Source organism: Dunckerocampus dactyliophorus, chromosome 15 (assembly GCF_027744805.1).
Source record: "Dunckerocampus dactyliophorus isolate RoL2022-P2 chromosome 15, RoL_Ddac_1.1, whole genome shotgun sequence".
Taxonomy (NCBI): Eukaryota; Metazoa; Chordata; class Actinopteri; order Syngnathiformes; family Syngnathidae; genus Dunckerocampus; species Dunckerocampus dactyliophorus.
This window is the reverse complement of record NC_072833.1, coordinates 10429442-10443503: the sequence shown is the minus strand read 5'-3', so window position 1 is coordinate 10443503 and position 14062 is coordinate 10429442. Positions and strand designations below refer to the sequence as shown.

Here is a 14062-nt window from a genome sequence, read left to right as displayed (position 1 = left end):
TGCATTGAGTGTGTGACATTCCACAAAACACAAGATGCATGAAGATGAGGGAGGGTGGAATGTGGGCAAAAAGCAATAAAAAAAAAAAAAAAAGAGGCCTGTCCGCGTCAGACAAGTGGTGATGAAGCTGTACGTTGAAAAATGGGACGTCGTTCTAATTTGGATTCACACAAGCAGGATGTCGTCTGGTGGCACACATCTGACCCGACCGAGTTGCGCCGCGACCTTCGACCGGAGCTGTTTACATGGTGACCCCACGGTGGGTGGTTTATGGACTCACTTCCCTGGCTGGAGTTTCATATGGTTTGTGTCTGCAGCTTAATTTGACAAAATTGTCTTGTCGGGGGATCTTTCAACGACTGTGACGGGGTTTTACACCCCCCTAATTGACTCAGCGAGAGCCCCAAAAATACAGTGGCGTGAAAAAGTGTTTGCCCCCTTTCGGATTTCTTATGATTTTACATGTTTGTCACGCTTAAATGTTTCAGATCATCACACAATTTAAATATTAGTCAATGACAACACAACTGAACAGAAAATGCAGTTTTTAAATGAAACTTTTTATTATTAAGGGGAAAAAAAATCCAAACCTACATGGCCCTTTGTGAAAAAGTGATGCCCCCTAAAGCTAATAACTGGTTGGGCCACCCTTAGCAGCAACAACTGCAATCAAGTGTTTGTGATAACTTGCAATGAGTCTCTTACAGCGCTGTGGGGGAATTTTGGTCCACTCATCTTTGCAGAATTGTTGTAATTCAGCCACATTGGAGGGTTTTCCAGCATGAACCACCTTTTGAAGGTCATGTCACAGCATCTCAATAGGATTCAGGTCAGGACTTTGACTAGGCCACTCCAAAGTCTTCATTTTGTTTTTCTTCAGCCATTCAGAGGTGGACTTGCTGGTGTGTTTTGGATCATTGTCCTGCTGCAGAACCCAAGTTCCTTTCAGCTTGAGATCACCAAGAGATGGTCGGACATTCTCCTTCAGGATTTTTTGGTAGACGGCAGAATTCATGGTTCCATTTATCACAGCAAGTCTTCCAGGTCCCGAAGCAGCAAAACAGCCCCAGACCATCACACTACCACCACCGTATTTTACTGTTTGTATGATGCTCTTTCTGAAATGCGGCGTTACTTTTACGCCAGATGTAACCCTAACCTAACCGCAGAGTATTTTCCCAAAAGTCTTGCAGATCATCAAGGTGTTTTTTTGGCAAAATTGAGACGAGCCTTAATGTTCTTTTTGTTCAGCAGTGGTTTTCATCTTGGAACTCTGCTATGGAGGCCATTTTTGTCCAGTGTCTTTCTGATTGGTGGAGGCATGATCACTGACCTTAACTGAGACAAGTGAGGCCTGCAGTTCTTTGGATGATGTTGTGGGGTCTTTTGTGACCTCTTGGATGCGTCATCGCTGCGTTCTTGGGGTCATTTTGGTTGGCCGGCCACTCCTGGGAAGGTTCACCACTGTTCCATGTTTTCACCATTAGTGGATAATGGCTCTCACTGTGGTTTACTGGAGTCCCAAAGCTTTCGAAATGGCTTTCTAACCTTTCAGTTGTGTTGTCATTGACTAATATTTCCATTTGTTTGATGATCTGAAACATTTAAGTGTGACAAACATGCAAAAAAATAAAAAATCAGGACGGGAGCAAACACTTTTTCACACCACTGTACATTATACACATTTGTTAAAACTAATAAATCATAAATTTAAAAAGAAACTAAACCTAGAAATTAAATATGTTAAAAAAAACAGCAACAAATGATTGTGCAGTACAGCAGAAGACTAATAAGCAACATACAGGGTGTCCCTCTAGTCTGTACAATATAACATACACATATAATTATACAACCATCATACAAAGAAAGGCTTCATTTCATTCATAATTAATTACTACAAAATTAAAGAAAAATAAATTATATATAGTAGTACAAATAATTCTATATTAATACATTGAATTCAAACATGGAAAATATTTACTTATATTATTGATTTGGATTATAAACCACTTCCAGCATGGTATATGATTAAATATATTTATTGTATATTTTATATTATATTCTCATGAGTATTGATAGTGTCTATTGCACACTGTAAGCATAAAATTAAAAACTTTAACAATTTTTGCGTGGAAATCAAGCTGCAGAATTATGATATTATTATTATTATTATGAATATGCACGCAGTGTGTTACCATTATGATGCAGATTGTTGTTATCATATGCAATTAAACAAGTTCTATTGAAAGGGCTCCCAAAGAAAGCACAGAGCGACCAGGTCACAAATACAAAAAATGAATTCGAAGATGTTTTACGTTGATGTTTTAATGTATCTTCATGTATATTATTGTCAAAAATGCAGAAGGATACTTTAATGCACTGGTTCTTACCCGGTTGAAGACAACAGGACGTCATGCAGCCACCACTGACTCATCTCAAAAGACCTTTTAACATTTTTTTTAGACTACGCTCACTTTGCACGGCAGCGCAGAAATAAACCAGTGTTTCCTGTCAAAAAGTGGCAGGTTCGCTTCCTGTGGATGAGGCACTTAGGAAATCGACAGAAAGGAAAAACTGATCCGACGGTTTTGTGGAATCCGGCCACCACACCAACGAATGTCAGAGGTCACACCTCGGAAGGACACTTAATGCCTGGAAGCACATTTTCGCTGGCATCCAATTTGGAATGGGTTTCATACTTTAGAAAAACTGAAAGTACAATGATGAGGGACACGCTGCCATCCTGACAGTGTAGGACGCAATTTACCGCCTTTAAAGTGTCATCTTAAGGCTTCTTATGAGTTAAATACATATTTTTTAGCATTTTGTTTTTTCTTTTCACATTTGTCACGCTTAAACCTTATAAAGTTCATAATATATCTGACATTATCTGAGTTTTAAGCAGTAAAATCATGAACAAATACAGACAAAACTTATTTGAAATGGTCCTTTTCCCATCGTGAGCCACTTGGCGCCCTCTGCTGGTTAAATTAAGTCAATGTTATTTAGACAGCAGACGTTATCTAAATGCATGGCCGCATTTAAAGGGTTTTTACTTTAATAATGATACATTTCCAGCACTTACTGGTAAAATCGTTGCATATAGTCGCTATAATTAGGGAATCTTACTAAACATTGTATATTGTATAAATGCAGAATATACACCAAGCGATAATTGATCAAACAGCGACGAATGAATGAAATCAGCATAAATGATATCAGATACTGTGGTTTTCATTGAATGAACATTTACAATTACACTGTAGTATCCATTGAATAATAATAAATGAATGAATGAAGGATAAATTATATCAGATTTTGTGGTGTTCATTAACTCAGACAAATTCAATTCAGGATGAATGATACCAGAAACTGTGGTTTTCGTTAAATAATAATGAATGAATTCAAGATAAATGATATCAGACACTGTGGTTTTGCGGTACTAATGATGCATAAATAAATACAGGTTAAATTATATCAGACGCTGTGGTTTTCATTAAATAATAATAAAAGAGTGAATTCTGGATCAGTTTTATCAGACATTGTGGTTTTCATTCAGTAATAATGAGTGAATTCAGGATCAATGATATCAGACATTGTGTTTTTTATTTAAATACACAAATAAAATTGTTTTTTTTAAATACGCAAATAAATTCAGGTTAAATGATATCAGACACCGCTTTTTTTGAAATAATAATACATATATTAAGGTTAAGTAATATCAGACACTGTGGTTATCATTAAATGACAATAAATGGGTGAATTCAGGATCAATTATAGCAGACATTGTGGTTCAATTAGGTAATACAAAATGAATTCAGGATAAATGATATCAGACACAGAGGTTTTCGTTAAATAATAAGAAAGGAATTCAAGATAAATGACATCAGACACTGTGGCTTTCATTAAACAAGAATAAATGAGTGAATTCTGGATCAATGATATCAGACATTGTGGGTTTTTTTTAATACATAAATAAATCCAGGTTAAATGATATTAGAAAGTCCTTTTTAAAAAAAAAATACATAAATTCAGGTAAAATGTCATCAGACACTGTGCTTTTAAAATATATATATATATACAGTCTATATATAAATTCAGGTTAAATAATATCAGACACTATGGTTGTCATTAAATAATAATGGAGTGAATTCAGGATAAATGATATCAGACATGATCTTTTTCAGTATAAACTGGCTCCTATTAGTTTTAAAATGGTATTCATTGTATTTGGTATTAAGACTGATTTCCTTGTCTAATACGGATATGCTAACAATTCTGAAAATAATTCGGTAAATAACCACGGGAAGAATGAAAAAAAAAACACATTTCCTTTGTCAGAGCTCACATATTCCAGGCTCGTCTCAGCAGGCGGATGTTTAAATGTTCACTAATCCGCATTTAGAGCCTACGGGCCTTTGCTATGACATCAACCCCTCCATTCCTGCACACACACACACACACACACTTCCACAATACTATTAATAGACCTGTTAGGACCTCCATTGACTGCATCCATGCCTCAAAGTGGCACAAAGTGACTCATGTTTACGCAGGTGAGGATTATTATGAAGTGATAAAAGTCTGCAGTGAAGGAACTCTTCTGTTTAGTCTGCACTCAAGATTTTTATGTGTCACATATGTGGTAGTTTAACATGTAGAAAACACTAAGGGGGTATTCTGCGACGCGAGTTTAGTGGGTTAGCGAGCTGTGTTGAGTGGAAAGCCGGACTTGCGTGTTGAGCGAAGGTAGCTCTCTTTTAAAGCAGCATGGTAACTTAGGCTAAGGTCATATGGCCTGGTAGGGACCAGGATATGTCCAGGCTTTCATCTGAAAATCAGCTATGAAAGTGCCACTGTTTCACAGTTTAACTAATTCGGAGATGGCGACACCATTTATTTAAAACCTGCGAGGTTCCCGAGGGGACATGGAAAAATTATTTTAAAAAAAGAGCATTCCCTGATGATGTTATCATTATCCATCTATAAGTGAGATAGATTTTCAGCCGAGGGAATACGCTAGATATGCTCACGCGAGCACCAGAAACAAAATGCAATATGAAATAATTCATATTAGCAGATGTAAATGTCATAGGAGTCCTTGCGTAAGTACTGAGCCTGTTAGTCTTCTGATATTAAAACATTTGCTGGAGGAATAAACACTCTGAGGCATCAAGCAACTGCATTAAAACACTTATTTAAAAAAAGAAGAAGAAGAAAAAGGTCGCCACAAAACACGTCACACGCAAAACACTGCCATCTAGTGGTCACAATGAAATACAGCAGATTCAAATATTTCATGAACTTACAGTATATCATCAAAATGGGTAAGTGTTAATATGTCCAAGTTGTGCAATGGTGAGCGGTGATAAATGAAAAGACGAGTAGGGTATAGTTTTTATTTTTATTTTTATTTTTATTTTTTCTTCTTTTTTTCTTTCTTTTTAATAGCTTTTATAATCAGTGTTAACTTGCGCATTCATTTTAATTGACTAATTTTATTTTTTTATTTGATGAAGCTTCACTTCGGACTCCAAGATATGAAATACACCAAATTAAAACAGTGTGTAGATAATAATTCCCTGAATAAATACGCACCGAATTTAAAAAAAAATGTTTTCATGAAAAAAGGAGGCTTAAGAGTCAAATGCGGCTTCGGAGCCGTGCGTTGCCTACCCGTGAATTAAAAATACAGGAAAAAACCAAAAAAACCTCAACCAAATTTTTTTTTTTAAACGCACTCCCACCCAAAAAAAGTTTACAAGAGGAAGCTGAATTGTGAAGACTTTCTCCAACAAAGTCGCATTTCCACCTATTTCCTAACACGACTCTTTCCCACAGTAGCAGTGAACCGCAAAAAAAAAAAAAGCCTGTGAGTTTTTCCTCGACAGCGAGTGTTTTTCCAAGAGAAGAAACATTTCCAGGCAGACTGAGACATTCCTGCCATGCTTTGCACCAAACATGGACTCTCTCGTGTCATACATCAATGTTCTACACTCACCAGGTCTTCAAACAAGGCTGAGAATTGCCCTTCCTCCGACTTGTTCACAAGAACCTGGAGATTTGTTGATCTCCTTCGCCTGTGCACTGGAAAAATACACCATTCTGTCAACCTTGACTTCATAAAACCCATTTCTGTAACGAGGCCTGCAAAGTACTTTGCTTTTATCACAGTAATTTACTACTTCTGAGAATTTCTTGGATTTCTTCCCACTTGCGGTCAGTGTACTAATACCTCACATGGCCACACAGTGGACAAGTGTGATGATAACCATAGAACGGGGAACTCATTGCAGTGTAGGAAAGAGGAAACCGCGCGTTATTGTCGTCAGCTTGTTGTTCCAGTAAGAGTAACACACTTCATCAAAAATCTGATTTACACACACATTTTTTTACCAATTATGACTATTGCCATAATATTTGGAATTTATTCACAATTAAAAGATATTTCCCAACTTAATTTTCCAAAGATAAGTTTATCTTGTTTTGTTTGTTTCTCATAGTATTATGATTTTTTTTTTTAAAAAGAACATTTTTTTCTTTAATATTTGTACTCACCATCCATCCATTTTTTTATCTGCGGGGGCTGCAGCCTAAGCAGGGAAGCCCAGACTTCCCTCTCCCCGGTCACTTCGTCCAGTTCCCAGGCCAGTTGAGAGACATAGTCTCTGCAACGTGTCCGAGGTCTTCCCCAAGGCCTCCTACCGGTCGGACATGCCCTGAACACCTCCCCAGGGAGGCATCAGGGGGGCATCCTGACCAGATACCCAGATGCCTCACACCTTAGCCGTATGGGATAAGAGAGCACAACCACCCTATGGAAAAAACTCATTTCGGCCACTTGTACTCGCGTTTTATATTAATTCTACACAATTAAATACAGGAAGGACTCAAAAGGCCCGTATTCTGCTGTTTTGACAGGTAAAATTTGAAAAAAAGACTAAAACTTGTGTTAAGTTTACGGCTCCAGACTATTTTTCTTTAGTACAAGAGGGGACAATATGGCTCTTTTGGTAGTAATGGTTAACACCCCCTGGGTTAGGGTTAGAGTTCATTCAGGTTATGGTTAGGGTTGAGGTTTGGTTTAGGGCCTGATTAGAGTTTGAGTTAGGCTTAAGCTGATATAAACACATAACAGTATCATTGCCAAAGGTCAAACTTACTTGAAAAAATACAAGTACACAAAAAAACTACTCAATTACAGTAATATAGATGATGTATTTTGTGAAAAAACAGCATTATATTTCATCTACGCATCTCCACAATTGCCATCTGTGATACTGATATCACTTGTATTGCCATTTCATTGATCCATAACAACTATTATTTCATATTCCACAGGCAAAAAGTGACTGGTTCTTTTATATTTATGTCATTTTTATTGTCCTCACAAAGGCAGCAGACTGCTTCAGAATGTTCTTCTGCAAGGCCTTGGAAGGACGTGACTTTTCCCTGGTACCTTTCCCTTGGGGGTACCCGGTGGGATACCAGGCTGGAGCGAGTGGATTCAGCTACAAATAAACATGAAGCAAAGTCACAGTTGAATAAATTCTCTTCATTGGTGAACAGCTTTCAGTGCATGGCTCATCACTGCAAAAACAATTAAAAGCTAATAAAAAAAAAAGAAAAGCTAAAGCGGTCTACTTTACAGTGGCGTTTATCACACTTAAAAGGTTTGGAATCATCAAACAAATTTAAATATTAGTCAATGACAACACAACTGAAAGGTTAGAAAGCCATTTCTAAAGCTTTGGGACTCCAGCAATCCACAGTGAGAGCCATTATCCACAAAAGGCGAAAACATGGAACAGTGGTGAACCTTCAAAGGAGTGGCCGGCCAACCAAAACTAACCCAAGAGCGCAGCGACGACTCATCCAAGAGGTCACAAAAGACCCCACAACAACATCCAAAGGACTTCAGGCCTCACTTGCCTCAGTTAAGGTCAGTGTTCATGACTCCACCATAAGAAAGACACTGGGCAAAACGGCCTGCATGGCAGAGTTCTAAGACGAAAATCACTGCTGAACAAAAAGATAATTAAAGCTCGTCTCAATTTTGCCAGTGAAGACCTTGGGAACATTTTCTGTGGTCTGACGAGACAAAATAACTTTTTGGAAGTTGTGTGTCTCATAACATCTGCCGAAAAAGTAGCGCCGCATTTCAGAAAGAGGACATCATGCCAACAGTAAAATATGGTGGTGGTAGTGTGATGGTCTGGGGCTGTTTTGCTGCTTCAGGACCTGGAAGACTTGCTGTGATAAATGGAAACATAAATTCTGCCGTCTACCAAAAAATTCTGAAGGAGAATGTCCGACCAACTCTTGGTGATCTCAAGCTGAAAGGAACTTGGGTTCTGCAGCAGGACAATGATCCAAAACAAACCAGCAAGTCCACCTCTGAATGGCTGAAGAAAAACAAAATGAAGACTTTGGAGATGACCTGAATGACCTGAATCCTATTGAGATGCTGTGGCATGACCTTAAAAAGGCGGTTCATGCTGGAAAACCCTCCAATGTGGCTGAATTACAACAATTCTGCAAAGATGAGTGGGCCAAAATTCCCCCACAGCGCTTTAAGAGACTCATTGCAAGTTATCACAAACACTTGATTGCAGTTGTTGCTGCTAAGGGTGGCCCAACCAGTTATTAGCTTTAGGGGGGGGATATCACTTTTTTTTTCTTTTTTTTAAGTTTCATTTAAAAACTGCATTTTGTGTTCAGGTGTGTTGTCACTGACTAATATTTAAACTTGTTTGATGATCTGAAACATTTAAGTGTGACAAGCATGTCAAAAATGAAGATATCAGCAAGGGGACAAACGCTTTTTCACGCCACTGTATGTTTGACGCCATGGATTTATTTAATCATCAGATTTAATACCTCAGTGCAGTAGCTCAGGGGAAACCAAGCGTTTGTGTCCTCATCAGAGGACGAAGATAAGTTGTAGTCCGACATCTCACTGTCCGAAGTGTCCGACAGCTTCATTGCTGCGTCCTCCTCGTAAATGGCAGCGACACTCGCCACGGAGAAGGGAGGATTATCCTCGCCAATCCTAATGACACATTGGCATGATAAATGTGTGACAAAGACGGTGTAAATACAACATGACGACCACAGTGACCCCGTTTAAGTCGGTGCCGCTTGCTTACGTCGGCGACCCATCTATGTCGACCAAGTCCTCAAGTCCTGGTCCACCGTGTTCTTACTAATGCTAAAAAGCGCCCGCTTAAGTCGACGTGGATGGGTCGACCGCTTTTGTTGACTTAAATTTGAGACATGTGACAATGATGACGCCTTAAAGGCTTTTTGTCCAATATCTTTAAAGCCTGATTGTAGGGTGATTTTGGAGGTTTCTATTAGGGCTGCAGGCCCTAGACCACGAGTGCTCATTACATCAGTCGTGATCGACCAAAGTAGCGTGGGTCGATCGCATGTGTTACCACGTCACGAACGTCACTTTAAGCTCCCCTCCTGATTCACTGTTGTGCCGCGGCGGCAAAAATGAAGCGGCGAACACGTCGACGTCTCCAGCTACACACACAGAGATCCAACTTTCATGTCTATTATTCAGATGACGGATAAACTATCTCAGCCTGTATCTGTAACACAAGTTATCTGGTTACTTGTAGCAGCTTGTTATGTCGAAAAAACAGTCAAGTCAGTGTTTGATGCCTCTGCTCCACGTCTCGGACCCCACTACAGAAATGTGTGTTTTCTCCACTTCTGTTTGTGATTTTGTTCATGATCAATTGGAAAATGTACTCATTGTTGAAGCCCTTTTAATATGTTGCCTTAATCCCGGCTGCATTGCATTTTGCATAATCATTTTCATTCCTTGCATATCTGTAATGACATCCATCCATCCATCTTCTACCACTTATCTGAGATCGGGTCGCAGGGAACAGCCTAAGCAGGGAGGCCCAGATTTTCCTCTCCCCGGCCACTTCGTCCAGCTCCTCCCAGCGGATCCCGAGGCGTTCCCAGGCCAGTTGGGAAACATAGTCTCTCCAACGTGTCCTGGGTCTTCCCGCGAGGCCTTCTACCGGTCGGACTTGCCCTGAACACCTCCCAGGGAGGCGTCCGGGAGGCATCCTGACCAGATGCCCAAGCCACCTCATCTGGCTCCTCTCAATGCAGAGGAGTAGCGGTTCTACTCCGAGTTTCTCCCGGATGACAGTGCTTCTCAACTTATCTCTAAGGGAGAGCCCAGCCACCCTACGGAGAAAACTCATTTCGGCCTCTTGTACTCACGATCTTGTCCTTTCGGTCATTACCCAAAGCGCATGACCACAGGTGAGGGTAGGAACGTAGATCGACCGGTAAATTGAGAGCTTTGCCTTTTGGCTTATCTCTCTCTTCACCACAACAGACCGATGTAGAGTCCGCGTCACTGCAGACGCCGCACCAGTTCGCTTGTCGATCTCGCGTTCCATCCTTCCCTCACTCGTGAACAAGACCCCAAGGTACCTAAACTCCTCCACTTGGGGCAGGATCTCATCCCCGACCCGGAGATGGCATTCCACCCTTTTCCGGGCGAGAACCATGGACTCGAACTTGGAGGTGCTGATTCTCATCCCGACCGCTTCACACTTAGCTGCGAACCGATCCAGTGAAAGTTGAAGGTCACGGCTTGATGAAGCCAGCAGGACCACATCATCTGCAAAAAGCAGAGACCCAATCCTGCAGCCACCAAACCGGAACCCCTCGACGCTCTGGCTGCGCCTAGAAATTCTGTCCATAAAAATAATGAACAGAATTGGTGACGAAGGGCAGCCTTGGCGGAGTCCAACCCTCACTGGAAATGGGTCCGACTTACTGCCGGCAATGCGAACCAAACTCTGACACCAGTCATACAGGGAACAAACAGCCTGAATTAGCTGGTCCGATACCCCATACTCCCGGAGTACTCCCCACAGAATTCCTGGAGGAACACGGTCCAATGCCTTCTCCAAGTCCACAAAACACATGTAGACTGGTTGGGCAAACTCCCATGCATCCTCAAGGACCCTGCTGAGAGTGTAGAGCTGGTCCACAGTTCCACGACCAGGACGAAAACCACACTGCTCCTCCTGAATCTGAGATTCATCTATCCGGCGGATCCTCCTCTGCAGAACCCCTGAATAGACCTTACCAGGGAGGCTGAGGAGTGTGATTCCACGATAGTTGGAACACACCCTCCGGTCCCCCTTCTTAAAAAGGGGGACCACCACCCCTGTCTGCCAATCCAGAGGTACTGCCCCTGATGTCCACGTGTTGCTGCAGAGTCGTGTCAACCAAGACATGCCTACAGCATCCATGGTCTTAAGGAACTCCGGGCGGATCTCATCCACCCCCGCCTGCCAGATCTGACCGGCATCTGTAATGTTTGATAGCAAATGCTAACTGGACATTATTCAAGAAGTACTGAGGAATTGTGAGTAATTATCTTTATTGTCATTGAACTGAGCTGTGAATTATTGAACGATATCAACTATTTTGATTACCTGGAAACTTTGAAACTGTGAAATGTGAAATACCAGTTCTTAGTATTTAGTATAGTCGTCTCAAAGTTTACCGGTTAGGTTTTATGTACATGTTATCCGGTATGTTTATCAGTTTTATAGGTAGATGATTTTGGCTGAAAAAGTGTTGGTGCCCCATCCTAAACGGACCAAATCGATATGAACCAATCACAAACAGTAAATGGTTTGGAGAGGCAAAAATGCAAAAAAAAAAAAAAAAGGCAAAAATGTTTATCAGTAAAGTAAAAGCTGTTGAGCGTGAATATTTAGTTTTGCCTAAAACTCAGACACAAAGATAATAGGTCTGCTTTCATGGATGACTAAGGAAATAAAAAAATATTCACATTTTGGGAGGCTGAAATCAGATGATATTGACATTTTTAAATGAAAAAAACCCGATTAATCGCATACCAAAATAGTCGATTAATCATTGATTCGTGGAGTAAATGTTGCGGCTCTTGGTTTAATGTGGTATTGTTCGCTTGGGACCAAGAAGACATACAGTACAATAATTAATATGAAAAACAATCATCGAACTCAAATACATCTGTGCAGAATTGTAAGTGAGCATATTTATGTGTCTGAAGAGTGACATTATATTTCACAGTTCTTCCACAAGGTTAACCTTGTAGTCTTTGACAAAAACATGTGGAAAGGACTTAAGTTTCCTAGTTTTGGTGAAATACATTGCAACAGTTTTACTTACGTTCAGTGTTAGACAGGATGAAGTAAGCCAGTCGACAATATTGTCCATTACTTTGTTGGCTACACTAATGGCATCCTTTCCATCGACATAGATGACAGTATCATCTGCGTACATTTGTACGTCCACCTCACCACACACTGAGGGAAGATCATTCATTTAGAGCAGGGGTGTCCAAACTTTTTCCAGCGAGGGCCACATACTGAAAAATGAAAGGACGCAAGGGCCACTTTGATATTTTGTAAACCAACACATAGAGATATGCTAAGAAGCTATACGTAGCTCAAGAAAAAACTGCATTTCGGCCTTGTAATATAGGTGAAATGCTACTAAAAATGACGTTTTTGCCATTATAATACGGGTTTATTCTTGTAAAATTGCGACTTTTCCTCATACTATTTATTCTTGTGAAGGTATGGCTTTTTGTCCTTGCTAGATTACAACTCTTCTCTTAATAGTTTGGTTTCTGATTGATTTTCCCATTTTTGCCGCTGTTGTCGTTGTTTTTTTTAAGTTTCCTTGTTAAGTTACATTTTTGGACTGTGCTGCGGGCCGATAAAATCACAACCGCGGGCCGCAAATGGCCCCCGGACACCCCTGATTTAGAGAGTGAACAATAAAGGCCCAAAAACGGAGCCGTTTAGTTGCCGACAGCTTGATGTTGCGCTTTACACATTGCACACGGTCACTAAGATATGATTTTATCCACTCAAATGCACTGTGAGATTAATTATCTTCGATAAAAAGAGGAGAATCTAAAGAAAAATGTGCACAAATAGAGGGAAACGATGTAAAACCAAAAAAAAACTGCCGTAGGTTCAAAGATCCTTTATTATAGACCATTCTCCTAATGTCTACGGTCAAAGTCACAAATAAATGTGCAGGCAATGGCTAGTATCTGTTTCAAGAACGGTAATGTCGACATCCACTTATGTTGACTTCAGTCATCCAGTCCGAGCCTGACATTAACATAATCAAAGCATTCCTCTTCCTATAAAAAGGTTGTACTCACCTACAAAAAGCCTCTCCGGGGTTGATCCACAGTGTAAAATCAAGAGGCAGCCGCAGGTCACAGAACTGCAGCCCGCTCTCGTGGCAGGCCCGAAGGAGTTCCGGATCATGACTGTCATACTGGTTCACTCGTATGCACCTGAAATGGTCCCGAAACTTCAAATGGATTCAACAGTAACAATAACGTCATTAGTGCTATCGGTACGGTATGGTATTCTACCTGTAAGCTTCCCCCTTGCTGGGGTTTTCAGGGTACCAGTGTCCCGCAAACTTCTCTTGCAATGCAAAACTTAGCCTCTCGATAAAAAGTTTTGTTTTTTGAAATTCCAGCTTCTTAGAAATGAGTGTTCTCATTAATGGAAACACAGCATCTGTTATTTCTTTCTCCATCGTAGAAAATGTCTGTTGTATGATGGGGCCCCAAAGAAAATATCCATTTTGTCTCCCTTTTTAAAAAAAAAAAGATATATTTTTTTCCCTAATGAGGCCATAGATGTTATACAAGCATGAATTTATGGAATATAAGTACAATGATGTCACAGGGAAACACATCATAAAGAGAAACATTACAAATAACAGGTGAGTAGATGGGTGGTATTCTTTCTGGCTTTCTTAACACGGAACTAACCAGAACGCGCATGAAAGAATCACAGCAACCCATGTGCGCTTCAAGTAAAATGATGCTGGACAAATTAGGGTTGAGCGATACTGAAAAGTTTGGTATCAATCCGATACCCAGTAAATACAGCGCCAGTATTGGCGATAGCGATACTTTTGACTTGAAAATGTTCACGATTGTTTAATGATTTTGCCTTTAATGTGTTGATCAGGATTATAATCATGATTA

The 14062-nt window shown here is 40.3% G+C and overlaps 1 protein-coding gene across 1 annotated transcript; it reads right to left on the bottom strand.

Moving 5' to 3' along the window:
- Window positions 1-7248: 7248 nt before the first annotated feature.
- LOC129168359 (protein BTG3-like) lies at window positions 7249-13920 on the bottom strand. Its single transcript, XM_054753532.1, has 4 exons — window positions 13436-13920; window positions 13217-13354; window positions 8881-9052; window positions 7249-7511 (listed from the first exon to the last, which is right to left on the bottom strand). Exons 1-4 carry the CDS (start codon window positions 13603-13605, stop codon window positions 7368-7370), a joined length of 624 nt encoding a protein of 207 aa, XP_054609507.1. The 5' UTR covers window positions 13606-13920; the 3' UTR covers window positions 7249-7367.
- Window positions 13921-14062: the final 142 nt, after the last annotated feature.